The sequence below is a fragment of the Pipistrellus hanaki genome, assembly GCF_964339955.1.
Source record: "Pipistrellus hanaki genome assembly, chromosome: 3".
NCBI classification, from domain to species: domain Eukaryota; kingdom Metazoa; phylum Chordata; class Mammalia; order Chiroptera; family Vespertilionidae; genus Pipistrellus; species Pipistrellus hanaki.
In genome coordinates this window covers 24,155,119-24,181,711 of record NC_140505.1, presented here as the reverse complement: position 1 = coordinate 24,181,711, position 26,593 = coordinate 24,155,119, and the positions used below count along the sequence as shown (strand labels likewise).

The following is a 26,593-nucleotide window of genomic DNA, read 5'->3' as shown; positions in this document are numbered from 1 at the left end:
CTCATTTGTGTGCATTGAAATCCTTGCATAATGGGATATCTTTGGCATCTCTTTGAAGTCAAACATAACAGGATTTGACTAATGATGCCTAAAATGTAAATATACTCAAGAAAAATTATCCTTATATCCTGCATTACAGTCCTGTAATACTGTGTGACTGAACAAAAGCAAAATAAAACAATAAACCCTCTGTTTACAAAGCAAATAGAGAGAGACAGCCTTGGGGTGCTTTTGTGTGTACCAACCCACTCGGTGATGGTCTGTGGTCAGAATCACTTTACTTTATGGGCTGACAGGCTCAGCTCACTGTGGGCTCCGCCTGTGGCTGGTGGTAAACCTCCCTGTCCGACCGCCCCCTGCACAGCCTGAGCCACTGACAAGTTGCTGACAGCTTGATTCTTGCTCAGGACTCAGAGCACATGTGACATCTTGAACTCTTATTTGTGTGAAGGGTTTATTGCCTCTTATGATTTGAAGACCCTCTGCCAACTGGAATCCTCACTCGGGCTGTGACTCATCACTTAGTCTTGCCACCTGCAGGAAATTCTCCAACCAAGGGTTCCACATTTCCGTCTTGTCCCTTCCTCCTCCTCCTCCTCCTCCTCTCTCAGAAAGTCCCTGAACTCCCTCATTGAGAGGAATTCTGCACTGAGCACCAGGCAGTGGTGAACACAGAAGCCCTAACTACCTGAATAAGAGGCGGTGACCATGACTGCTCGTTGTTATCAGCAGATGCCAGAGTCCGCTCTCCAGCTGTGGTGCTGATTCTTCTAACCTTCTCCGGGGGCTGGCAGGGGCCTTTCTCAGACCTTTTGTCATTCCAGTACGAAAATCCAAAGCGGCTGATGAGAAGAGACGCTCCTTGGCTAAGCAAGCACGGGAAGACTACAAGAGGTTATCCCAAAATGGAAGGAGCAGTGAGGGACTGCAGAGCCCCCCAAGTGTTCCTCTGAAACCAAAGAGACCTCCCCTTCCACCCAAGCCGAAATTCCTGAACCCAGCGGAATACCCTCCCAAGCCTTTCAGGTGAGAAGCCACGAAGATGGCTTTAAGGATAAGGGTTGAAATGAGCTGAGGAACTCAGTTTAGCCTCTCCTCTAAGCCTGTCTTCCTAAGATGCCTTGTCCGACACTCCTCCCCTTCTTATCTCTAAAACATCCACAGTTGTTATAAGTAACACTACAGGCCTGATGCACGAAGATTCGTGCAAGAATGGGCCTTCCTTCCCCTGGCTGCCGGCACCACCTTTGTTCTGGACAGAGCCGCCTTTCCGCCTTCCTCCTCCTCCCAGAGGCAGCTGGGGTGGTTTTGGAATGCCTGTGTATGCAAATTAACCTGGTATATTTGTTGGGTTAATTTGCATACCCACTCCTGATTGGCTGGTGGGTGTCACGAAGGTATGATCAATTTGCATCTTATTCTTTTATCAGTGTAGAGATACCCAGTAATTTGGTAAAGGTGTGCCTTAAATTCACTTACTTCCTGTGCCACCAGCCCATCCCCACCTGGTGGCAGTGAGTGAGCCAATGAAGGGACAGGAGGAGACAACTACAGTTCCATTGATTCCCAATATTGGTCTTAGCAGTGAAAGAATATCAGAGCAGGGCCGAAACCGGTTTGGCTCAGCAGACTGAAAGGTCCTGGGTTCGGTTCCGGTCAAGGGCATGTACCTTGGTTGCAGGCACATCCCCAGTTGGGGGGGGGGGGTGATGCAAGAGGCAGCTGATTGATGTCTCTCTCATTGATGTTTCTAACTCTCTATCCCTGTCTCTTCCTCTCTGTAAAAAATCAATAAAATAAATAAATAAATAAAAAATAGAATATCAGAGCAGGGACCTAAGGGCTTGCTGATTTCCATGTTGTCGGTAAAGCAATTTTCATTGCTCAGGATTCAAGATTTGGTGGTAATTCTCATTCTGGAGTACGTAGGCAGCCTCACCTGTTGAGAATTTGGAAACATTTCTTTTTTGAATGAACTCTTTGCTGACTATGGTACTTTTGCCTCCTGGGTTACGCAAAACAATTCCTAAAGAAAAGGTACCATAAAAATCACAGCAGAAGCTGATTATAAAATTATTTTCTCCTGGTTACTAATATATGTCTGTTTTATATTCTAATATATAGAAAGATGGCATGCAAAGTAACCAGGAGAAACCAAATATTGACTGAATGAAACAGGACTTTCTATAAAGCCTTGCCTTCTGAAATAAAAACTGAAAACGCTCCTTTGTTGTGAGCGTGGAGAAATAAAAAACAAAGTTTCCCTTCGCTCGGAGTCAGTAGTTTTTGGCAAGGTTTGTCCCTGATAGGGCTATGACCTAACACAAGGTGCACCTTTTCCTATATAATTATTTCTGCTTACTCAACGGAAAATGTGCCATTTGGAGACTAAATGACCATGTTTTACAAAGTGACAGTTTGGGGAACGACTTTTTTCTTATGGGCAACAAAACCAAGAAGGTAATCAGGAATCAGGTCTCCTGGCAGTTTTGTGACCGAGTCACAAAGACGTGAGCTCCTGTGGGGGCCTTGCCAGCGCCTGAGCTGATCTGGGAGCATTGGCCAGGGACCCCGGCAGGAGGCGCGAGTACCCATGTCTGTTCTCCAGGCTTTACCGAGGCGGGAGAAAGACCTGTGCCCTCACCCGCACTATTTTTAGAGCACAGTGCGTGTGATTGACAGCCATGAAAGTGGCCTTTACTGAGGGCAATTCTTGTTTTAAGCTGTGCTCATTTAGCTCATTCTTTCCAACTTAAGACTCTGGTTTGAAATGCTTCCTGTGAGGCAGCCAGACTGGATGGTTTTAGGGCTGGTGCTTTAAACGGTGGTGACCGAGGTCACCTAGGAGCCAGCCCAGGAAATCGCAGAGACCGGCTGTCCTTGGAGTTCTCCCTTGATCTCCAAAGACTCTTCACGGAAAATAAAACTAATTTCAAAGCCAGTAAGAGAATTTATGTAATTTCAAGTGACACAGCGTCTCGTCTGCTTCCAGGAAAGTCAAGTATCATAGGCTATTTTCTCCTAAATGTTCTGTATGTATGTAGATGCGTATGTACATGCATGTATGTCCATCTGATATATATGTCCCATGTAACTCATGGAAACATATCTATAATAATAAAAGGGTAATATGCTAATTAGACTGGACAGCCAAGTGACCTTCCGGATGACATTCTAGATGAACTTCCAAATGAAGCCAAGGCTGCCGTCTCAGCCCTCAGAGCCCCTTGCATGAATTTCATGCATCGGGCCTCTAGTGTTTCCGTAAAAGCATGAAGAGCCATAACGTTAATTTACCATGAAAGGACATTTCAGTAGTTCATCCAAACTAGTTGTTGTTTTTACATGGAAATCTGTTCAAATAGTGGGCTGTTGTGTGGAATATGTGTATTCCATGGCAGTGGTACTTTCATAATGGAACTTAAGTTCTGCTATTACCCAATTGCTTTCCGAAGGCTTCTGCTGCCTGCATCTTTCTCTTCCCAATCTCAAAACACTCGTCTTCCTCTAACTTTGTATTTCTCAGGCCGTCTTTTAACAGAACTAAGCCTCTTCAAAGTGTGTTTGAGAAAAAAAAACAAACATGTCAGGGAGGTGAGTGGATAGAGAAAGAAGGGAAAATCGAATAATGAAAATGTTAAGAAAAAACTTGTTTTATTGCATTTGATTTCTTGTGTTTGCAAGTGCATGCTCTCTAGAAAAACAGTGCTGGCTGCATTTTACTTTTTAAAAAAATATATTTTATTGATTTTTTTTTTTTTTTTTTTTACAGAGAGGAAGGGAGAGAGATAGTTAGAAGCATCATGAGAGAGATACATCGATCAGCTGCCCCCTGCACACCCCCCACTGGGGATGTGCCTGCAACCAAGGTACATGCCCTTGACCGGAATCGAACCCAGGGCCTTTCAGTCCACAGAGTGACACTCTATCCACTGAGCCAAACCGGTTTTTGCGCATTTTACTTTTTAATGTTTATTTTCTCAAGTTTTAATCAGGAGTTAATGGAGTTTCTAATTCGTACTAAAAATAAATTAAAATCTATGTGTTAACATAACCAAGAATAGCCCTGTTAGAGCTAGAAGGACACATGACAGATTTATTTTCTGCTTTTGAGGCTTGTGGCAGTGTGCAGATGTCCAACCTCCCATTAGCTCAGCCCGTGTGATTAAATCTTTAAATGTCTATAATCCTCACCTCTCTCTTCCTCTCCGCCCCTCTCTCTTTTTTTCTCCCTCTTTCCCCCCTCCCTGGGGAAAAAGTAGGTTTACAGTGTTACAGTTGTTCATTGGAAAATAACACAACGATTAATTAATAAATAAGCATATACTCTCTTTTGCATACTTACAACTGTAAACCTACGTTGGTCCCACTCTGTATATATGTTTTTGATGGCATTATTTTTAAATTAGATAAATATAACTTGATAAATGGTCCTGTAAATAACAGAAACCAGGGAGTGACAAGGACAGCACCCAGCTCTGCCCAGGAGGACATCATCCGATGGTTTAAAGAGGAGCAGCTACCCCTGCGAGCGGGCTACGAGAAGAACTCTGATGCCATAGCCCCCTGGTTCCATGGTGAGTGCAGCAGGCCCTCAGCGGCACCTCCTCTAAGGGTGGCTAGAACTGCTGGCCCACCAGCAAGGCAAGGAGAGCACAGGCTTCCTTTTATTTGGGCTGCCCAAGAAGTCTTTGAAGTTATTTCCTCATGGCAGTTTTCAAAGGTTTCTCAGTGAGCGACATTCTCATGACTTTAGAAAGAGCAGGCAGCTGTGGTGGTCGCTGTACGCACTGTGGGTTAATTCATCACCACAGATACATCACCTCCAGGTGGGCGGGGAGAGCAGTGCCAGTGCTCTTGACTGTGATTCCCATCAAATGGCACCGCCTTCCATCCACAGTCCACGGAGGGAGTCGGAGCTGGTCTTTGGGCATGGTGGGCAGGGCATCAGTGGGGCACTAAGTCAGCTGTCCAATAACTCGTTGAGTGACCTTGAGCCAATCATCTTCCTTCTTTGGAGCAAATCAGTTTACCTGAGCCTCATTTTTCTCTTCTTTCACATAAAGAAGTTAAACTTAAAAATTCTGTGCTTTTGATCTTTGTTTCCAGTCATACATAGTGAAGGTTGCACAGTGGGTTCACTGGAACCTGAGCAGATATTGGCTAACAAACTATTTCTTTATATGACCCTAGAAACTTGATTAATTCAAGTCTCTATCTACCCAGCTCACATTTCACTGACCTCTCAGTTTCTTGGGCTTCAAAGAAAGGAAGTGTTGTTTTTGTTTCTTTGTGTGGTTGTTTCTGTTGGTTGTGTTTTATTGTTGTTTTTGGGTGGGCTTTTTTTTTGTTTTTGTTTTTGTTTTTTTGTTTTTGTGTGTTTTTTTTGTTTTGTTTTGTTTTGTTTTGTTTTTGCCTCATTTGGCTTCTTAAGTCTGTGGTTAAACTGGACCAAGTGGCTCTATCTACAATAAAAGTGCCTTAAACAAAAATAAAGTTTTCTCACAGAGCCAGTTTGTCCTGAAGGCTATTTCGGTTGGAATGATGTTAATGCCTCTTTTTTAAGTAGCATCATCTCACACATACTTGGAAATATGTCTACAAAAATAAGCTCCCAAACATATAACAGGCAAACTCTTCTAAAAAGAACACAATTATTTGTGGTAGGCTTTCTGCTGAAGGGCTGCTTTTGTAGTTAGAACGTTCCTGGAGAGCTGGCTGTAACCTGGAAAACACTTGTTCTTGGGCAATTCAAGCTTTGGGAGGTGTCCCTTCCCAAAGGAGCTCACCTCCCTCCCAGGACCAGGTTGTAAACCTCCTTCCTTCCCGTTTTGCTTAAAGAAATTGGGAGAAAGAGTGACAATATCATCAAAAGAGAAATAGAACACGGGTCAGTTACCTACATGTCATGGCTATCACCATTTGTCTCAAATTGCATTTTTAATTTTCCTCTTTAAGATAAGAACTGAGGAAATCAGCCGCTATGTAGCTTCTGTGTCGTTGGGAAGAAGATGCCCTCGTCCCCAATGATGAGAGTGGTGGTTTAAAAGCAGGGAGTGAGAAAATGTCGATTGATATTATTAAAAATCCTGGTACTTTAACAGGCAGTTCTATTTTAATTTAAACTATTTGCTAAAATCTGGGACTAAAAATCCAGCTAGAACTTTGGTTTAAAAATCAGACGCTTGAGTTTTACATATAAAAACTTATTAGTTGCATAATATTATGTCATCTGCAAATAATGACAGTATTACTTCTTCTTTTCCAATTTGGATACCTTTTATTTCTTCTACTTGTTTTTATCACTATGGCTAGCACTGCCAATACTATGTCAAATAGTAGTGGTGAAAGTTGGCATCCCTGTCTTGTTCCTCTTCTTAGGGGATACGGTTTTAGTTTTTGCCCATTGAGTATGATGTTAAAATACCTAGGAATAAACTTAACTAAGGAGGTAAAAAAAATCTGTACTCAGAAAACTATAAGACGTTGAAAAATGAGATTGAGGTAGATATAATCAAGTGGAAGAATATACAATGTTCATGGATTGGTAGAACCAACATCCTTAAAATGTCTATACTACCCAAAGCTATCTATAGATTCAATGCAATCCCCATTAAAATACCAATGGCATATTTTACAGACCTAGAACTCTCCAAAAATTTATATGGAATGAAAAAACAAACACCAAATAGCCGGATAAATCCTGAGAAAAAAGTAAAAGGTAGAGGGGTCACAATATCAGATATCAAGCCATATTACAATGCCACTGTTCTCAAAACAGGCACAAAAACAGACATAGACCAATGGAACAGAACAGAGAACCCAGAAATTGACCCAAGCCATTATGCTCAATTAATATTTGGCAAAGGAGGCAAGACATGTAATGGAATCAATCAGTCTCTTCAATAAATGGCGTTGGGAAAATTGGACAAATACATGCAAAAAAATTAAACTAGACCACAAACTTACACTATACACAAAAATAAATTCAAATGGATAAAAGACTTAAATGTAATACAGGAAACCATAAACATCTTAGAACCCATAGGCAGCAAAATATCAGACATAACTCAAAACAGTATGTTTACCAACACATCTCCTAGGACCTAGGACAATGGAAACTAAAGAGAAAAACTTAGTTGCTTTTTTATTGATTTATTTTCATGCATACAAATATTTATCATGGAATAAGCAAAATAAAATATGTATAAATATAATACATACACAACCATGTAGTCACTATAAGTCATTGTCTTCAGTTTTAGGAAGACAAATTTCACATATTTCTGAGATAAAGAGGGATTATATCTTTTTGAAGTATGATTATTTATTTATCAGGAACCCTGTTTTGAAATATTGGAATAGAAACTCTCCTTTATTGGCTTACCATCTTCCTCTCATTATCATAAGTTACCCTTCCAAAGTTATTGCTTCAGTCACCTAACTTTTAACCTCATAGAAGTTCATGTGCTCACCCTTTCTCTTAAGTAGCTTTAGATAATGATAGTCATGGGTCAGAGAGGACAAGGGAAATGATATTGGATCATTGGCTTGTGGGGCTGAGTGGAAGGTGGCCTGCTGTCAATTGAGAAAAGGAACATAGGAGGGAACTTAGGAAAGGGGAGAAGAGGGAAGATAATGAGCTCATTTGGGATAAATGAGCTTGAAATGTCTTTGGGACAGTCATGTGAAAATATCCATTTGGCAGGTTAATGGATCAGTGCTAGAAATAACAGGTTGGAGTTGTCAGCACATGACTAAAAGCATAAGGGATGAGATATTTCCAGCAGTTGAGTTGAGAATAATGATAGAAGACCCAGTATAAAATCCCAGGGAGTCCTAACATCCGGTGCAGTGGTAGAGAAGAGCAGAGAGCCCAGATCTCTGTCTCAGTTCTCCTTTTCCAGTTGGGATCATAATGAAGGAAAATGGTGTATGGCTTGGAAATATCCTGCCATGGGTGCATGCTTGGTGATGCTAGTTTTGTAGTTGGTGAAGTAGGCATTGTCTCTGAATGCCTAGATGTAGGCTCTTGATGAAAAATCCCATGATCAAGCAAGATCCTGAAATGAAATGCAGACCTCAACTTCCTGAGCATCTTTTTGTGATCTCAAGCAAATCTAGATATGCAAAGACTCCCAACATCTACCTCTCCCTCAGCAAGAATTAAAGTTTTTTTACAGACCATCAACCCTACATTTCACTGGAAGCACATGGAAGCCCCCACAGTTTTGGCAGAAGGCCTGTGAAGGAATTTTGTAGTTGGTGTTTTCGGATTTTTAAAAATATATATTCTGCAAATTAATGTTAGTGAATTTAAACGTTTTATACTCAGTCATTTAGGAGGACTGTTGGGAATAATTTTAAACACAGTCATTAGGAGGACTATTGCTCAGATTCTTCAAAGGGACTTTATCATGTGATGATCAGGTTCATCTATGTCAATCCCTCATCTGGCCTATAATATCAGCCTGCTAACTGGTCTCCATCTTTCTTCTGTGGTCCCCCCAATCCTCCACATAGTCAAACTTCAATTACAGTAAAACCCAAGCTCCTCCTTATGGATCACAAGAGCCTACTTGTGCCAAAACCGGTTTGGGTCAGTGGATAGAGCGTCGGCCTGCGGACTAAAAGGTCCCAGGTTCGATTCCGATCAAGGGCATGTACCTTGGTTGCGGGCACATCCCCAGTGGGGGGTGTGCAGGAGGCAGCTGATTGATGTATCTTATCAATGTATCTAGCTCTCTATCCCTCACCCTTCTTCTCTGTGAAAAATCAAATTATATATATATATATATATATATATATATATATATATATATATATATATATAAATAGCCTACTTGTTCTGCCTCCAACATTTGCTCCAGACTCATCTCAAATAGCTCTTCCTACCTTGCTCACTGCTCTCCACCACGCGTGTCACTTCTGAGGCTGAGACACCGCACTTGTCCCTTCCTAAGGGCCTTTGTAGTTGCTCTTCTTAAATTTGCTCTTCTCAGGGCCACTTCCTAAGAAAGTGGCTCACATGACTGTGGAGGCTTACTGGGTCCCAAACCTGCTGGGTAGGCGGACAGCCTGGAGACTCGGGAAGACTGGCAGCTTGAGGTCAAAGGCTGACCGCTGGCAGATTTCCTTCTTGCTCATTCATCTCCTACTCTGTGATTTGTCATTTAACTTTTTGGCACATTTTGAAGCATTGGAGTTTTATACTTTAGTGAGATTGAGTTTAGCTATTTTTCCTTCGTGGCTTTTACTTGTGGCATAATACACAATCCACCTGTAATTTATTTTGTATATGATATTTGGTGTAGAAACCTAATTTATTTCTTTGCATACAAAGTGGCCAGTTTTCCCAACATCATTCATTAAATAGCCCTTCTTTTCTCCACTGACTTACAATGCTGTCTCTGTTGAATGCCAAGATACTGTATGTGGGGATTACTAATAAGTCTCTGAATATCCTGCTTCTCTGAAATTGTCTTAATGACCCCTTTATATACTCACATGGCTTTTAGGGAAATATGTCAAGTTTTAAAAGCTTTGTTGAGATTTTGACTGGAATTACATTCAATTTGTAGATTAATTTAAAGAGGTAATTGCCATATTATGTTATGTATCTTTTCATCCATGAACATGGTAAATCTCTCCTTAGATTTATTTTAAATTGTTAAGTAAATTCCCCATGCCGAACAAGTACCTTTTATAAAAAGCAAGTTAGATTTAGTCCTATGTGTTTATCATTATTTCTATTTTGAATTAAATTTTTAAAATCACATAATTGGTAGTTGTAGGTGTAAGGAAATTATGTTTTTATATATTTAGCTTGAGTCCAGTAATACTTAGTGATTCTAATTGTCTGCCAGAAATTTTGTTGGAGCTATAATTTTTTTTTTTTGAGATCCTAATTTGTGCCAAGCATTATGCTGAACACTTTAAAGGAGGTGATTTTTTAATAATATATTTTTATTGATTTCAGAGAGGAAGAGAGAGGGACAGAGAGATGAAACATCATTGATGAGAATCATTGTTTGCCTGCCTCCTGCATGCCCCCCACTGGGGATCAAACCTACAATCTGGGCATGTGCCCTGGCCAGGAATCAAGCCACAGAGGCCGGGCTAAAGGAGATCATTTTTATTCCCATTTTATAGAGTAAGAAGCTATTAAGTTCTTCTCCAGGCTTCTACCACTAGTTGTGGTAAAGTCAATAGTCAGGTCCAGATCTATTTACCTTCAAAGTCACAGCATATCTGAGTTATTTTGGGTCTCTCAGGTCTATTTAACCTCTTTTTGTGCAACAACAACAACAACAAAAAGTTCTCCCGGGCCTGTCATGGAGCCCACCTTCACTCCAGAAGGCCTCAGAGCTGTGCTGTCCAATATGGTCGCCATTAGCCCTCTCTAGCTCTTTACATCAAAATGAATTAAAAATTAAATAAAATGAAAAGTTAAGTCCCTCAGTCACACTGGCCACAATTCAGGGGCTCCATGGCCACACGTGGCTAGTGGCTACCATGGACAGCACAGACAAGGCTTCCATCATCACAGAAAACCCTGTTGGGGTAGTACTGTCCTAGAGGGTACCTAGGCCTCATGCAGAGAGGAGTGGGCATTTTTATCTGCTCCCTCTCAACCCCAGATATTACAACCAGGTTTTCAGGAGCGTTAGCCCAGCTCTGCCCCAGGCTCTGCAGAGCTGGGAGCTGTCAGTAAGCTCCCGCATGGCGACACCTGCTTTCTTCTGGGCGCTGTAGTTCAGCCACGCCCCGCCTGGATTCAGCTCTAAATAGACTGCCGCTGGGAGAGCTGGGTCATTTCAAAAATTGGTGAAGTAAAAGCAAGCTTTTTAAATCACCCCCTTTTCACTAGCACAGAAATCCTCCTGCGACCGCAGATAAGTTCTGGTTTTGTAAGATGCGAGGAGAGAGCTGGTTAGGGGGCCTCGGCCTCTGTGGCTGCAGGGAGACCACTGCTTCTGGATTCTCAGTCGTGCCCAGGCACATCATGGGATGAAAAATGCTGAGGAGATTGCTCGAGTCCCTGGTGATTAATATCTGACACCGGATTTTGGCTTTGCCTTCACGAGCTCCCTTTGCGGGCACACAAAGCTCACTGCTTGGCGGTAGTCACCGCCGGGACTCCCTGGGTGCGCCCAGTGCCCTCGATGGGATCATGACAAATTGGCTGCCAGCTTTTATCATCAGATGCACCAAGAGGCTGTGCTTTTCAGGAATAAGAATCCTGCCTAAAGCAAAAAGGACGAAGCCTCGTTTCAGCAGCGCTTCCCTTCTGGACCTGCCATCAGTTCCACCGTGTGTCAGGAGCCTCCGTGAGGACCTGTCCTTTGCCGGAGAATTATTATATTGTGTTCAGGTGTCCCTGGGGGATTAGATGGTGCCAAGATCTGTGCGTCATGGGCAATCATTACAGATGCAGGGGCTTCGTGCGGTTTGATTTACAGCTACTGTATGAGCTACTGATGTTAGGAGCAGTTTGACCTTAACCCAGGCTTAGGAATCCGAATCCATCTGTAGAACATCACGTTATGAAGTATAACATCTGCGCCATCTGTTGAAGCCGCTTGGGATTTCAGAGTGAGTCAGTACGTCAGGGAAGGGATAGAAATCTTACTCCAGCATGCCGCTTCTCCTTCACTCACAATTCATCAGTTCCTCAGCTCTGAGGGGAGTTTTCAGGGTCAGTGACAGATATCCCTGGTTTCAGAGGCAGTCCAATCTGGAGTCTTCAAACCTCCGTCATGTGCAGTCCCAGGGCTGGCCGGTTACCTATTGCCTTGTTTCAGCTTATGGTCGTCATCTGTAACTTACCAGCAGGACTGGGTGTGCTTAGGAAGGTAAAACTGGCCAACAGAAGCACCAGTCCATGTCTGCGGGAGCTTATACAGGGATCATTGGAGCATCCAGCATGGACAATGCAGGAGCTGAGCCTAGAGGCTCACTCAGTGTCTGTAGTACCTGCATTGCCAATGGCTCGGTCGTAGCAGGGAAAGGGTGGAGAGTGACCAGATGTGATGGGGACCAGGCACAGGCATCACCAGCCCTGCCCGGAGTTAGTGCAATGGATCTGGGGGCCCTGGAAGGGAGGCCCTGAATCTTCTGTTCCAGGGACATTTCCTACCTCTGAGGGGGCAGCTGCCAGGCTTTTCAGCGCCCCCAGTCCTTACCCCAGCATCTCACTGGGGCTGAGCCTCATGAACTGCACTTAGAGGTACAGGCTGGGTGTGGGGAGTGGTGTATGGCAGAAGAGAAGGCACAAGAAAGGCTGGCTGGTTGGTGTTGGCTGGGTGAGCATCACACCACAAATCATCCGACAGGATTTCTCAAACCCTTCCTTTATTAGAGGTCTACTTACAAAAAAGATAATAGAAATGTTTTTATTTTATGTTTTTCTCTGGGTAATTAGGATTCAAGTCTCAATTAACTTTACCACCAACAATACTAAAGGGCTATGATAATCCATTGCCTTTTCACCAGGAGGTGTGTGTGTGTGTGTGTGTGTGTGTGTGTTTCCTAATGATGAGATGCTGAGTATCAGTGTGGTATGGGAGCTTAAGTCTGCTAAAAAGCAGAAGAGCACTAGGAGAATGCCGCCCCTTCCTCCCAGATCATAACTCCACTTCACCATCTTCCCAAGATGTGTTTGGGCACATTTTATATACTTTAACATTATTGATTTATCTGAAGAATTACAATAGGGTTAAAGGGAAATCTTGAATAGGAGTCAGACCTCATGAGTTTGAGCCAATTTGGGAAAAGTCTGGTCTGAGTTAGTGTGAATTCGTGAGGCATCTAAAGTATAGATATATGAAAAAATATGAAGATATATATGCAGATATTTACATATTAAGATAAATACATAAACACACAACATACAAATGGGTAGTGCCTGTGTGTGTATATATGTATATATATTCATATTCATATATATGAAGAGTTTCATTCCTTTGAGTGTATATGAAGGCAGATATGTGTGTGCGTATGTGTGTGTATGCTCTTATTCCTTCATGCCAATGAGCATCATTTAGGAGTAGCCATAGAGAAAGGGCTTTGTAGACCTGCATCTGTCCTGGGTCCGTCACTAACTTGCTGACTTCTAGACGAGGGTTTCTCAGCTTCAGTACTATTGACATGTTGAGTTGGATGGTTGTTTGTGGTGGGAAGCTCTCCTGGGCACTGAGATGTTTAGCAGCATCCCTCGCCTCTATGTCCTGGATGCCAATAGAGCCCCACACCCTCCCTGCCCACGGACAACCAAAAAGCCTCTCAGTAATTTCCAGGCACGGCCCTCGTTGGGAACCATTGTTCTAGATCAAATGGGGTCATTCCCAGGACATACACTGTCCATCAGCAGACTGAGGAGAGCACCTCCAAGGCCCCTTCCGGATCCCACACTCCCAGGCTGTCAAGGGTCCGGCCAGACTCAGAAGCCATCTGACCCCCCGTGTTGCTGTAACGGGGTGAATAAGTGGAAGTGTCTTCTTCTGAAGGTTAAACATTTACGTTCCTCTTTATACGATCCATTTGCTTAGGCAACCTACCCTGCCCACTTCCCAAAGACCAGAAGAGGAGTGATAGTGGACTCTTTTTAGGTGCCCCAAACGGACTTAGAAGTCATACTTATTTTCACTGAACTTGGTCCACACAGCTCTGTGTAACAGAGGAGACGTTTGGGAATGAACAGCCTGCCTTTCTCACCCACAGGAATCCTCACACTAACAAGAGCGAATGAACTCCTGAGCACGTGCCTGCCAGGCAGCTTCCTGATCCGAGTCAGCGAGAGGATCAAGGGCTATGCCCTGTCCTACCTGTCTGAGGACGGCTGCAAACACTTCCTCATCGACGCCTCCTCCGACTCCTACAGCTTCCTGGGCGCGGACCAGCTGCAGCACGCCAGCCTGGCGGAGCTGGTGGAGTACCACAGGGTGAGCCCGTGCGCGGACTTGACCTGCTCTGCGAATCCCCGTCCTGCAGCAGCTCGAGCTCTGAAAGGCAATTATAGAAAAATGATTGAGACAAGTACTGGGGGATTCGTTTTTGATAATTCCTCTCCCCCGCCCCCATACTCAGGATTCTTAATTGCATTTCCTTTATCCTCGAGCCTAGTTCCTCCTCAGATACTCAGGAAGACCCCACTGGGCAGAGAACATAGAAGATGCTAAAATCTCTACGCCTACACTGACCACATCTGAGAACACTCTCAAGTGTTACAATTTGGTGCAGGAGGTTTGCACATGAGAAAAATCTGTTTTGAAATGATCCTAGACTATAAAGCTTTGTATAAATCAGTGTTTCCCAGAGTGTGGTACGCGTACCCCCAGGGGTACGGGAAGAGTTTGGTGGGGATATGCACTGCACCGTGCTTAGCTGCGTCTAATTCTACGTTCTCATGAGTATGAGGGGTACTCAGTGTTACGAAAATTATAGAAGGGGTAAACATATGTCAAAAGTTTGGGAAACCCTGGTGTAAATCAAGGGTAGGCAGGAAGTTTTTGTGGGATCCCCTTTCCACGTCCCAAGTAGTTTGGGGTTCCAGTTCAGGGTTCGAGTGCTGGAGAAGGGCCGCACACAAATGAAAAGAGACTAGAAGAAATTTAATTTGGCGATATGGGGGCCAGCTGGTAGTCCACCTCTAGTGGGAGAACCACACATTGCTCTGGTCTTGCTATCCCTTTTATTGAGGCTATGGGGAAAACGCCCATAGCGCTTAGGCAGGAAATCACAGAAATTTACACAGGACGAACAGAGGTGGAGGCTGCTTCCGCTAACAATGTCTCACCTACAGGGTGAGTGATTAGAGCAATTAATGTTGTGGACAGCCTTCCTGGCTTCCTGTCCACATCTCTCTGTTAGTGAAACAGTCATTGGTTCTGGCAAGTTCTTTGTTCTCGAGAGGTAGGAGTGGCACGGCATCATTATTTACTCTCTCAACCAGCCCAGCCTGACCTGTGCCTTCTGATTCACAGGAGGAGCCCATCACCTCCCTGGGGAAGGAGCGCCTCCTGTACCCCTGCGGTCAGCAGGGCCAGCCTCCCGACTACCTGGAGCTCTTTGAGTGACAGCCCCCAGCGTGTCATCCTGCAGCCCCCGGCTGGCCTTTCCTGTGGACAGACACGGCTGAAATGGACATCAGTGTGTGAAGCCAAAATACCCTGCCGCAGAGCCAGTCCTGATCAGCCAACAGTACCCTTGCGGTCCTACAGAAATCCCTCTTCTGCACACACACTGGAGTTTGATGCTGAGAGATCACCTCTGCATCCTATGAACTCCGGAAGTGAAGGGAGATTCCCCATTTCAGCAACTGCCTAACATGAAGGATACCCCCTCAGGAATGTAGGGAAGGCAAAGGGAACAAAGAAGAAACGGGAGCCTTTTAGGAAGGAAGGTGTTCTTTAAAAGCCAGTAGCTTGTGGGAACTATTTCACGGCCTCCCCACTCTCCTTTTGCATCATCTCAAAAAGTCTCAGGGCCTGTTGATGTGAAGTTCCATGCTGGCTTTAGGGAGCTGGCAAAGGAAGCCTTTATGGACGGCTGAGATGACTCTCCAAACACACTTCATTTATTGTGCATGTTAGAGCCGGGATGTAAGAGACATAGCAAAACAAAGTCAGGAATGGAAGTTGAATGCATTGTAAGTATAGGGTTAGGGGCTTAACAGGGACAAAAAAAACACTATGGACTAGGAGAGCTAGCTGGTGTCTGAGTGTCCTCAGCCTGGAGAGGCAGGACATGTTGCCCATTTACCTTGGCTCTACCAGAGTGCACTGGGGATGGAGTCTGTGCACACGTGAGGTCCTACGTGTTAGTGGTGACTGACATGAACACAATAGTGAGCTGTGTGGATGCCACTTCTTGTGGGTTAAACTGCGTCCCTCAAAAGATATGTGGAAGTCCTAGCCCCCCATACCTGTGAACATGACCTTATTTGGACATGGGGTCTTTGCAGATGTAAGCAAGTTAAGATGAGGTCATACTGGATTAGGGTGGGGCCCCATAATCATTGCCTGGCATCTTCATAAGGAGAGAGGGATTTGGGAACAGAGGCTCGCAGAGAGAAGGCCATGAGATGACAGCAGAGACCAGAGTGATGCAGTTGTAACCCAGCAATGCCAAGGACCACCGGCGACCGCCAGGAGCTGGGAGAGCCGCTTGGACAGGCCTTCAAAGGGAACCTCGCCCCGCCGACACCTTGATTTCAGACTTGTAGCCTCCAGAACTATGACAGAACAAATTTCTGCTGTCTTAAGCCATGACTTTATGGTACCCCTAGAAAACCAGGACGGACATTTGTGTAATTACAGAACCCGATGTGCGTTCTATACCATACAAATGGGAGATGTACAATCACAGACAGGCACCCAGCCCTCCTCATAATGAAGGGAAAATAGGAGATGAGAAGAACCTCCCACAGGCTCTGTTTAGCTCAGGACAAGAATTGCTCAGTCAGGAATCTTCTGGCCCATGCACCCCACCTCCACCCCACCCTCCATCAGGGGGAAGGCCTGACCAGGAGGCTGGGGGTCACCGAGATCATTCTCTGGGAAGATGGAGATCTATTCAGACTTCAGGCCTGCCTCCCCACATCAGCAGGAGGAAGCAGAAAGTGGTAGCAGTTTGTTCCCGAGGTCGTTGGTTGTCTAAAGCACTCGCCAACAGTGTGACCCACAAAGAGCGGGGCGCCTGTCTGTGCATATATATGTGTGAGTGTGCATGGGCGGAGGTGTGTACGTTAGTGAGGAAGTGTTTAAACACAGAGTTGTTATGTTTCTTGAAATGTTCCATGTGTTTTCTATTGTCTGAGAGAGAACTGTCCGTGAGTGTCCAAGAGTGTCTCTCCGCTTCCTCTCTGTGACTCAGCGACCATGAGGTGACAGGATTGCAGAGGTGGAGCTGGGCCAGAAGCCAAGAACTCCTGTTCCCACCTTTTCCCACCAGGAGCTCTGTGGTCGTGGATAGGTCCCCTCACCTCTCTGAACCTCACCTTCCACTTCTAATGAAATAAAACAAGGGATTTTAACTTGATGATCTTTATTATTTTCATTCAGCTCTGAAATCTTTAGGCTCTGGAATGAATAGAAATGTACCCTATAGTCACTAATAATTATGAAGACATACACTGAGTAACCAGATTATTATGATCTCTGAACACATAATAATCTGGCCACTGTGTGTGTGTGTGTGTGTGTGTGTGTGTGAATATATATATATATATTAGAGGCCTAGTGTATGAATTCGTGCATGGGTGGAGTCTGGCCAGGGGGAGGGGACATGGGCAGTTGGACGAGGGGATAATTTGCATATTAGCCTTTTATTATAGGATATACACTGAGTGGTCAGATTATTATGTGTTCAGAGATAATAATCTCACCACTCAGAGTATAAGATTCTAGAATCACCCTCTGCCTTAAATTATTTTGGAGGAAGTAAGTACAGTTATATGCAGATATAACTATACCAAGTGACCTCTTACTGGGGGAAGACATGAGAAATGACTGGGTGAACGTACCCTTACAAGGAGCAGCAGATTGGAGTTCTGCACTATTTTACCCTGGTGGTTACTGACTCTCAGAAGAATAAACTGTCCAATGTTTGATGATATGCTGGTGAGGAGTAACACCTGAAGTTCTTAGGGAAGGAGAAGGGTTTTCAGAATTCAGAAACTGATGACAACTAAATGGGTTGAGGAGGCCTGAATTATCATCCCAGCTCAGCTGGTAAGACCCAGTCTCCCTGTGTGTGACCCTAGTTACGGCCTAAGGCAGTGGTCGGCAAACTCATTAGTCAACAAAGCCAAATATCAACAGTACAACGATTGAAATTTCTTTGGAGAGCCAAATTTTCAAAACTTAAACTTCTAACGCCACTTCTTCAAAATAGACTCGCCCAGGCCGTGGTATTTTGTGAAAGAGCCACACTCAAGGCACCAAAGAACTGCATGTGGCTCTCGAGTTTGCCAACCATGGGCCTAAGGTGAGGCCGTCCAAACCCTAGCCCTGGTCCCCCTTCATCTGTTGACTCAAGAAGCCCAGCACTGACCTCCCTGCCCAAGGTTTCTTGGTCTGGGATGTTCCCCTCTGGTTCTGTCACATGCCACAATCCCATGTGCCCCAACCACCTGCCTGCCTCTTGGGACTGTGGCAGATGCCCCTCCCTGACCGTGTGGATTCTCCTCTCCCTCCACTGGATTCCGGCATCTCCTCTTACAGCCATCCACACGCTCCGGCCGCCACCTCCCACTGCGGACCCTCCCTACCTGAGAGGCCCCTGGTCTGGCCACCTGCCCTGCCCTGCCACAGGAACATGCACGGAAAGGTTCTCTGTCCTTCAGCATCACCAGCAGCGCTGAGCAATGCCAAGGAAGTGTGAGTAGGTGCAAACCTTACACCAAGAAGAGGAAAAACACAGGGGTAGTTAAGAAAAAGGATCAGACAAAGGAGGAAAAGTGAAAAGGGGCATGGACAGGCTACACCAGAGCCCCTTGGCACTGCCCTCAACAACCACAGCCACAGCCAGTGTCTTATCTTCGGGGTGCTCTTGGTGGTACGAGGGGCTCTGGGAAAGGCTTCCCATGCAGGCCGCTCTCTACCCTTCAGGACAGACAGCCTCACAGGCTACAGGTGTGGCTTTCACGTGGCTCCGTGTGAAGCTAATAATTAGAACAAGCAGGTCCCTTTTCCCTTCAGCCTTCCTTTCCTTGGAATCTGAGGGTTTTAGTTTGTTTTGTACTTATTTTTAAAATAAAAAAAATTTTTTTTCTTAACCTTTGCCATTGGGGTTTAACATCCTAGCAGGCCAGGTGCTATTTACTATTCTTGTTCTTAAAACATGAGTTGGAGGGTAGTTTGGTCGTGGGCTGGAGGTGGGGTTAGAAACGAGGGGATTGATGGTGGAGGTAGAGGGAGCTTCTGGAGCGTCTGTGGTGGTCTCCTTTCAAGCTATGGTGTCCCTCTCAGGTGGCTGTAGAGTTAGTTCATTTGCCATGCATCCCACCTGGGGACTGCCTGTAGCCAGCCGCCAGACAGACAGACGGACATTGGGCAAGTCCTGGGAAGAGGCCGCAAGTGGCCTGTCCCTTCCTGAATGTCGGGGTGACTGTGGCCATAATGGCCTTGAGGCGGCACAGCACCGGCACCCCCTCTCTTAGAACAGCAGACAGGCAGACACAGCCGGGGGCACAGGGTGGACCACTCCAGAGGCCTGCGAGTAGGAATGGCAACACAGAGACTTTGAAAGGCACCTCTGCTGACTGAGATGATTTGCTGTGCTGAAACCACCACCCAAAGCCCCCAACCAAATGGCACAGTCCCTATAGAGGTTGGCAGCTACACAAAGCACGGATTCCTGGCAGTAAAAACAGCTTTGAATGCAAATAGGAAGCTAATCAGAAGAGGGATCACACAAATCTGATGGGTGTGGCAGTAAAACATACCCACCTTCTGAGGGACCGCCCCAGGGCTTTATCAGTTCTCAGCAACCCTGTCAAATCTTTTTCAAAAAGCAAACCTTCCTACCTGCTCTCAGACAGTCTTTTAAGTCTCCTCCTGCCTTAGGATCCTGCAGGAGAGCCTGTTTCCAGGGTTTCAGGGCCCTGACCTGGGTTAACACACAGCAGCTGGAGGGGGTGGGGCCAGCTCGCTCCTCATTCCTGGGTGGCTGTTAACAACCTTTCATTCATTGAGGGGATCCTGCAGGTGGGACTGGAGAAGGGGTAACAGTGAGGCTCCTTCAAGCCACAGGCTCCTCACTGCTTCCCTTTGCTGTCTACAGTTAAATTCCAAGCCTCTAATTACAGTGTTTCAGGGGGCCCTTTGTTAGTGCTTTTGGAGGAGCCACACTCAAGGGGCCAAAGAACCGCATGTGGCTCTCGCATGTGGCTCTCGAGCCGCAGTTTGCCGACCATGGGCCTAAGGTGAGGCCATCCAAACCCTGGCCCTGCTCCCCCTTCATCTGTTGACTCAAGAAGCCCAGCACTGACTTCCCTGCCCAAGGTTTCTTGGTCTGGGAGGGGTTGGGGAGAAGTTCTGCTATGGACTGCATGTGCGCCCAAGGGGATGGTATTAGGAGGTGGGGCTTTTGGGAGGCTCAAGAGGCCAGGCTTTAGACTCAGGCCAGGCCAAAGCTTCCCCAACCCCCTTCCCAGAGACCTTCAGGCCCTCTGGAGCTGGGACGATGATGGGAGCCTGCAGCCAGCACTTCCTGGCTGGGCCCCTGAGCAAGCTCTTTACCATTCTTGAGCTTTGGGTTTCTGCACCTGTAAAATGGAAGTAATGACATCACCTACCGTAGAAGGTTGGCAGTATGTACATAAGCGCCTGGCTATGCTCCTTACTTCAAAAACCTGTAATGCCTCTTAACTGCCTAGGCCAGTGGTCGGCAAGCTCATTAGTCAACAAAGCGGTAAACCGCGGCTCACGAGCCGCATATGGCTCTTGAGTCGTAGTTTGCAGACCACTGGCCTAGGCCCTAGGTTTGCCTCTCTGTTGACTAATGAGTTTGCCAACCACTGCCCTAAGGGGTCATCAACTCCAAACACTGAGCACGGGATTTAAAGGAGAAATTATCCATTATATCTTGCTAGAGGCCCAGTGCACAAATCTGTGCACTGGGGGTAGGGGTGCCTCAGCAGGGCTGTGACCCAGGAATCGGGCCTAAGCCAGCAGGTGGACATCCCTCTCACAGTCCAGGACCCCTTGCTCCTTACTGCCCACCTGCTCACTGCTCCTTAGTGCTGTCATGGAGGCAGGAGAGGCTCCCACTGCCACCACTGCCATGAGCCCAGCTTCTGGCTGAGCAGCACTCCCACTGTGGGAGCATACTGACCACCAGGGGACAGCTCCTGCATGGAGCATCTTCCCCCTGGTGGTCAGTGTGCATCGTAGCAACTGGTCGTTCTGATCATTCTGCCATTACATTCACTTAGGATTTTATTATATAGGTACTCCTCGTAACCCTTCTTCTGATAGACTGAAATTGTTTTCAGAATGACAGAAATAAAGGACAACAATGCACACACGACGGGCTCCTGGTCTGCAATGTGTGCCCTGCAGTGGCCCTCTGATCACACTGGAGAAATACTGGGCATGGGAATTGATACTGAATAACAGCAGCTGAACATAAATGCCTGCCACGTGCCTGCCTGATGTGTCCCAAGGATGCCAGACATTCATTTACTCTGTGGTGTGCCGGTAAACAATGAACTGGCTGGGGTTGGGAGTGAAGGATGGGGTTCTGAGGGGAGTCCTGATGTGTACTGCCAGTCTCCATGGCATACGGGTAACTGCTCTTACTATGGTTGACTTCAAGGTCTCGACCAGCCGTTACTGCGTGAGGAGTGGGAAGAGGCACTAACGATTGGCTCTCATGAGGCTGCCGGTTGGAGGAGACTGAGGTTTGTATTAGAGACCCCAGCTCCAGTGAGATGACTGGGGTGAGTTACTAGGCGGCTCAGTAAGAACAGAGGGAGGATGCAGAGGGTGGGAAGGACACTAACACATGCCCAAGACTCGGTGCCTCCTTGGCAGCATCCTTCCTTCCGGGGATGTTTGTGACTGGCTCCTTCAAGCCACACGTTCATGACTGCTTCCCTTTGCTGTCTAAGGTTAAATTCCAAGCCCCTAACTACAGTGTTTCAGGGGAGCCTTTGCTAGTCCTTTGGGGGAGGGAATGGGGAGAGGTCCTGCTATGGACTGCATGTGCCCCCACAAAATTTATACGTAGAATCTCCAACGCGATGGTATTAGGAGGTGGGGCCTTTGGGAGGCAATTAGGCTGTGAGGGTGGGGCCCCCATGATGAGACCTGTGTCCTTTTTAAGAACAGGAGAGCTCTTGGCCCTGCGAGGACACCGACACTGTACCAGGGGTCTTCAAACTATGGCCCGCGGGCCACATGCAGCCCCCAGGGGAGTCTGATCCTGCCCGCCAGGTTTTTTGGGCAGTGAGTGCAGCCGAGGTGTTACAGTAGGAATTAGTAGTTCATATAGTCCGGCCCTCCATCTCTCTGAGGGACCGTGATCTGGCCCCCACTTTAAAAAGTTTGAGGACCCCTGCATCCGCTGGTGCCTTGATCTTGGGTTTCCCAGACTCCAAACCTTGAGAAATTAGCATCTGCTGTACAAGCCAGTCTACGCAATTTTTGGTAAAGCAGCCCAACTCAGACAGATCCCTGCGAACATGTACTTTAAGAGGGTCCTTCCTACTTTTTGATAAAACTATCTTAACGGATTATGCTCTAAAAAGAGAAAAATAGTTTAGCATTGTGCTATTTCTTCTTCTTTTCTGCTACCACCAGCAACTTTAAAACCCAGCTCTTTGCCGAAACCGGTTTGGCTCAGTGGATAGAGCGTCGGCCTGTGGAGTGAAAGGTCCTGGGTTCGATTCTGGTCAAGGGCATGTACCTTGGTTTCGACCAAATTCCCCTGTGGGGGTGTGCAGGAGGCAGCTGATCGATGTTTCTCTCTCATCGATGTTTCTGATTCTATATGCCTCTCTCTTCCTCTCTGTAAAACCCAGGTCTTAGCCACTGTCTCAGGTCTTAGCCACTGTCTCAGGCACCTGTGACACTGCAATGTAAACCAGCACCACGGCCGGTGAGCCAGGGGCAGCTTGGGACTGCTCCCCGAGAGGTCCCTACGCCTGCCTGACCCTGGGCCAGACACTTGCTCCCTGCCGCCAGCCTGGTTGGAAACGCATCCCCCTGACTCTGGGAGGACACGGGCAGGGCAGAGTGTGCAGGTCCGTCCCACAAAGCCCTCCAGGCCACTGGGGAGCGGTCCCGGGATTTCTAGGATCACCGTTACATGTAAAAATATAAAACACAATCAGAGTTTAAAGACACCTTGGAAATCATTTCTCATTTTCTTCTAATAAAAAGGACAAGTAAATTGTATTAAGGGCCCGGTTTATCATTATGGTTCTCTCCTCCCCCTAGACCCAGTCGGCCAACAGGGGTTCTCGAGCCACATGCGGTTCTTTGGCCCCTTGAGTTTTTAGCAAAGGCCAGCTTAGGAGGACCCTAATTAACTTAATAACAATGTACCTACCTATATAGTTTAAGTTTAAAAAATTTGGCTCTCAAAAGAAATTTCAATCATCCTACTGTTGATATTTGGCTCTGTTGACTAATGAGTTTGCCGACCACTGGCCTAGACCACTGGTTCTCAATCAGGGGTGGCTCTGCCCTCCAGGGACGTTTGGCAACGACTGATTGAGAGACCCTCCTGGCATCTGGTGGGTAGAGGCCAGGGGTGCTGCTCAATACCCCACAGGGCACAGGTTAGCCCCACAATAGTGGTCTAGCCCCGAATGTCCACAGCGCCACAGCTGAGAAACCCTGGTCTATGCATAAAAGACTTTTCCAAAAACTAAAGATATGGCATTCTTATTCCAAGAAGAAATCATATCCATGAATCGTATTTTATTAGCTGTCCAATGCCACCTTCCACTCATGCCCTGTGTTTTAATTAAACGTTAGGAACTAATTAAATTAAGCTTTAATTGTAACGTTAGTACAAATCAATACAATGCTTTTCCCCCCCACCCCCCAACACACCAACAGCTTGAATGTTTTTGAAGCTTTTCAACAATGACTTGACTGTGGGCAAACAGAAGATAAAGAATCAGAGATCATTAGCTCATGCAACTGGTGCTGGCTACTAAATAAATTTCACGTGAATGTAGAAACCACTCAGTGTTAAGTGTATTTATTTATTTTTTTTTTAAATAGTTGGGAATCGTAATAAAATGCAATTTTCAGAAGCATCTTGGCGATGGAGTAGAACAGCTTCGTTTAAAAAAGAATGAAGTTACTCCCCCCCGGACGGGGGTGGGTGAACATGTAGAAAAACCTCCCATCCCCGGAGACTCGGGCCGATGGAGGGATCCTGCACAAAACTCACTTTCCTGCAGGTCCTCGCATGGAAGCCAGCAGCCAGGAAGAGCACCCTGCTTGGGAAAGAGAGCGTTTGGTTCACACAGTGTACTTTGGTTTATTTAAACAGGTAGGAAAGTAGTCCCCATTTCTCTCTTGCCAAAAAAAAATGTGTTTTCTGACTTTAAAATAAATCAAGCTATTGTGCCAGCCTGAATGAGTTTTCTTTTCTGTTGAGGTTAAAAAAAAAAAGGATATTTGTATTTCCCTCCAGTGTTCAGTCGCTCCTCTTAGGAAATACTCTGCAGATACAGTCTGGTTATAGCTTGGTCCTCGGCAGCCCCATGCCACACCTCCCGCCTGCTGAAGGTCTGACTCGGTGCCTGACAGGCCCAGCGTCAGGCAGGTCCCCGGATGCGGTATCCACCTCTGAATGGAAAGTTTTCCTAATGCATCTAAAAGTATCTTCTTAAAAAACATAAACATGTACGCTAGCTTGTGCTCTCTTTAGTAAGGCTTGCGAACGGGTCGTTAAATAAGCAAAATATAACTCTTAAGCAAAAGAAAAGTGCGTTTTTTAAATAAAAGAAACAAACAGAGATGGTTAAAGCTACAACCAAAAAGATGAGATTATTTTTGGTTAATTTGGGGGAAAATGACAACAAGTTATGATTTCTTTCTTTTTTCTTTTTTTTTTTTCTTAGTCCACTTGGTTTTGCTTAATACACTCACAAGGATCGTCAAGTTTACAGTCTCCTCGCCTGCCTTGTTTTAGCACTCTGAGACACCAGAGACCTACTGATACGATCGTCCCGCTGGGGAGAAATGTTTGCCTTTCATTCTAATGAACTTTTTACAAAACCGGTCTTCATTCATGAACATTGCCATGAGCACAGAAAGCAACAGGCCTCACTTCGCCGCAGACACAATCACAGCCCCAACGTGGCCCAGCGCACCACCTCAACGACCATCCTCCTTCCTCAGACGCTGCAGAGGATCGTTGGGGCTACTTCTGCAGGCAAAGCAGGAGATTTGCATTCCTGCTGCATAGAACCACACAGGCAGAAACCGGAGGCGCTCTCCCTTTGTCTCTTACCAATCAGTTGTTTTTTTAAAAAAAAAACTTCGTTTGCCCTTTATGGAAGTCGTTTCCTTGTTGCAGCCGCTTGTTGCAGGTCCATTGCAAAAGGAAAAAAACACACAAACAAAAAAAAACATCTCCCCCAACCGTAATCCTGGGAGTTCATGTTTTTTTGCCGCTGGACTTCTGTTTCTGCTTGCGAAGGTGAGCCTCGATCTCGTGCCGGAAGACCAGCATGCCCAGCTGCCCGTGGGAGGCCTCGTTCATGGCCTTGGACTGCATGCACATCTTGTACTGCTCGGGCGTCAGCTCGTCCACGCAGCGCTTCTCGTGCCAGAGGTGGAAGAGGCCCCGCACGGGCGTGCGCACCACTATGAGGTTGCTGTGCAGGTACTTGCGGTACAGGTGCACGTCCTCACCGCCCCAGCCTTTGATGTCCAGGTCAAACCCACCTGAGAGGAGAGAACACACTGCTGAGTCACGCCAGCCCGCGGCCCCTGCTTCCCGGCGCCGCACACGCACAGAACCGCATGAAGATAAGAAGCCGTCAGGAGAGCTGTGTGCCGCCGCCCCTCCGAGGTCTGGGTGTCCATCCATGTCAGAGAACTCAGAATTCTCGAACACAGAGGACCTTTATGGAAGCTAGTACCAGCTCCCAGAGGTTGACCTGGCTGCAAACAGAATCCCAGCATTTGCCCGCCTCCGAGAGCTGTCGGCAGTGCTAGTGATGAGCCCCAGCCTCCAACCGAGAGCTGTAGAAGCACCTCACCTTCCACCCGAGACCTCCAGGTGAAAATTCCCGTGTTTCCGTGTGAATGTGACCTCCTCCTGCCACTTCAAATGGAATACACCAGAGGTGGGCAGTGGGAAATCGTAAAACAGGATCTCAGTGTTAAAAAAATTTTTTTAAAAAATCACATCCCACAAAAGCACCCTTCCTTTTGGAGACTAACGTGGTCCCCAAACGCTGGTGAAATGAGTCCTGTTAAAGGGACCAGCCCCAGGCAGTTCTGAGGTTCCACGCCAACAATCCTGTTTCACGTAGGAATGGACAAGGAGAATAACGGTCCCCTAAACCCGTGGTCGGCAAACTGCGGCTCATGAGCCACATGTGGCTCTTTGCCCCTTGAGTGTGGCTCTTCCACAAAATACCACGGCCTGGGCAAGTCTTATTTTGAAGAAGTGGCGTTAGAAGAAGTTTAAGTTGAAAAAACTTGGCTCTCAAGAGAAATTTCACATTGTACTGTTGATATTTGGCTCTGTTGACTAATGAGTTTGCCAACCACTGCCCTAAGCTCTCAGCCAAGGTTGAGATGCCCCTGGTTGGTTCTTAACCTAAAGTCCGCCATGCCTCTAGAACCAAAGAAAAGGTGGCCTCTCTTTGTCCTAGTTCCTTGTCTCCCCTGGGAGATTTCTCCAACTCGTACAAGACAGAGTGAGGTGATTCTCAACTCCTTCTCTCAGTTATCACAGAGCCCTGTGTCCCCACACCATGCTGCTCCGATCAAGGCTATTATTGCTGGACCCTTCGGAGGGGGCTCCCCACGCACAGAGACCACACTGCGCCCACCCCTGGTCCATGTATACGAGGGCTCCGTCTTCCCCCCAACAGTGTACAGGCAGAGAC

The 26,593-nt window shown here is 46.4% G+C and overlaps 2 protein-coding genes across 6 annotated transcripts in view; one reads left to right on the top strand and one right to left on the bottom strand.

Annotated features, from left to right (window-relative positions):
- Positions 1–17,040, top strand: part of SH2D4A (SH2 domain containing 4A) — a 51,426-nt gene extending 34,386 nt beyond the window's left edge. Inside the window, exons 7-10 of the mRNA XM_084879856.1 lie at positions 825–1,026; positions 4,447–4,577; positions 13,723–13,943; positions 14,985–17,040. Of these exons, the coding sequence (XP_084735982.1) occupies positions 825–1,026; positions 4,447–4,577; positions 13,723–13,943; positions 14,985–15,077 (647 nt within the window). The 3' untranslated portion in view covers positions 15,078–17,040. The remainder of the gene's footprint in view (positions 1–824; positions 1,027–4,446; positions 4,578–13,722; positions 13,944–14,984) is intronic.
- Positions 17,041–24,485: 7,445 nt separating this feature from the next.
- Positions 24,486–26,593, bottom strand: part of CSGALNACT1 (chondroitin sulfate N-acetylgalactosaminyltransferase 1) — a 300,150-nt gene continuing 298,042 nt past the window's right edge. For all 5 annotated transcript variants that reach the window (XM_084879843.1, XM_084879844.1, XM_084879842.1 and 2 more), the window contains one exon: positions 24,486–25,418. In XM_084879843.1, coding sequence (XP_084735969.1) covers positions 25,129–25,418 — 290 coding nt within the window. In that variant the 3' untranslated portion in view covers positions 24,486–25,128. The remainder of the gene's footprint in view (positions 25,419–26,593) is intronic.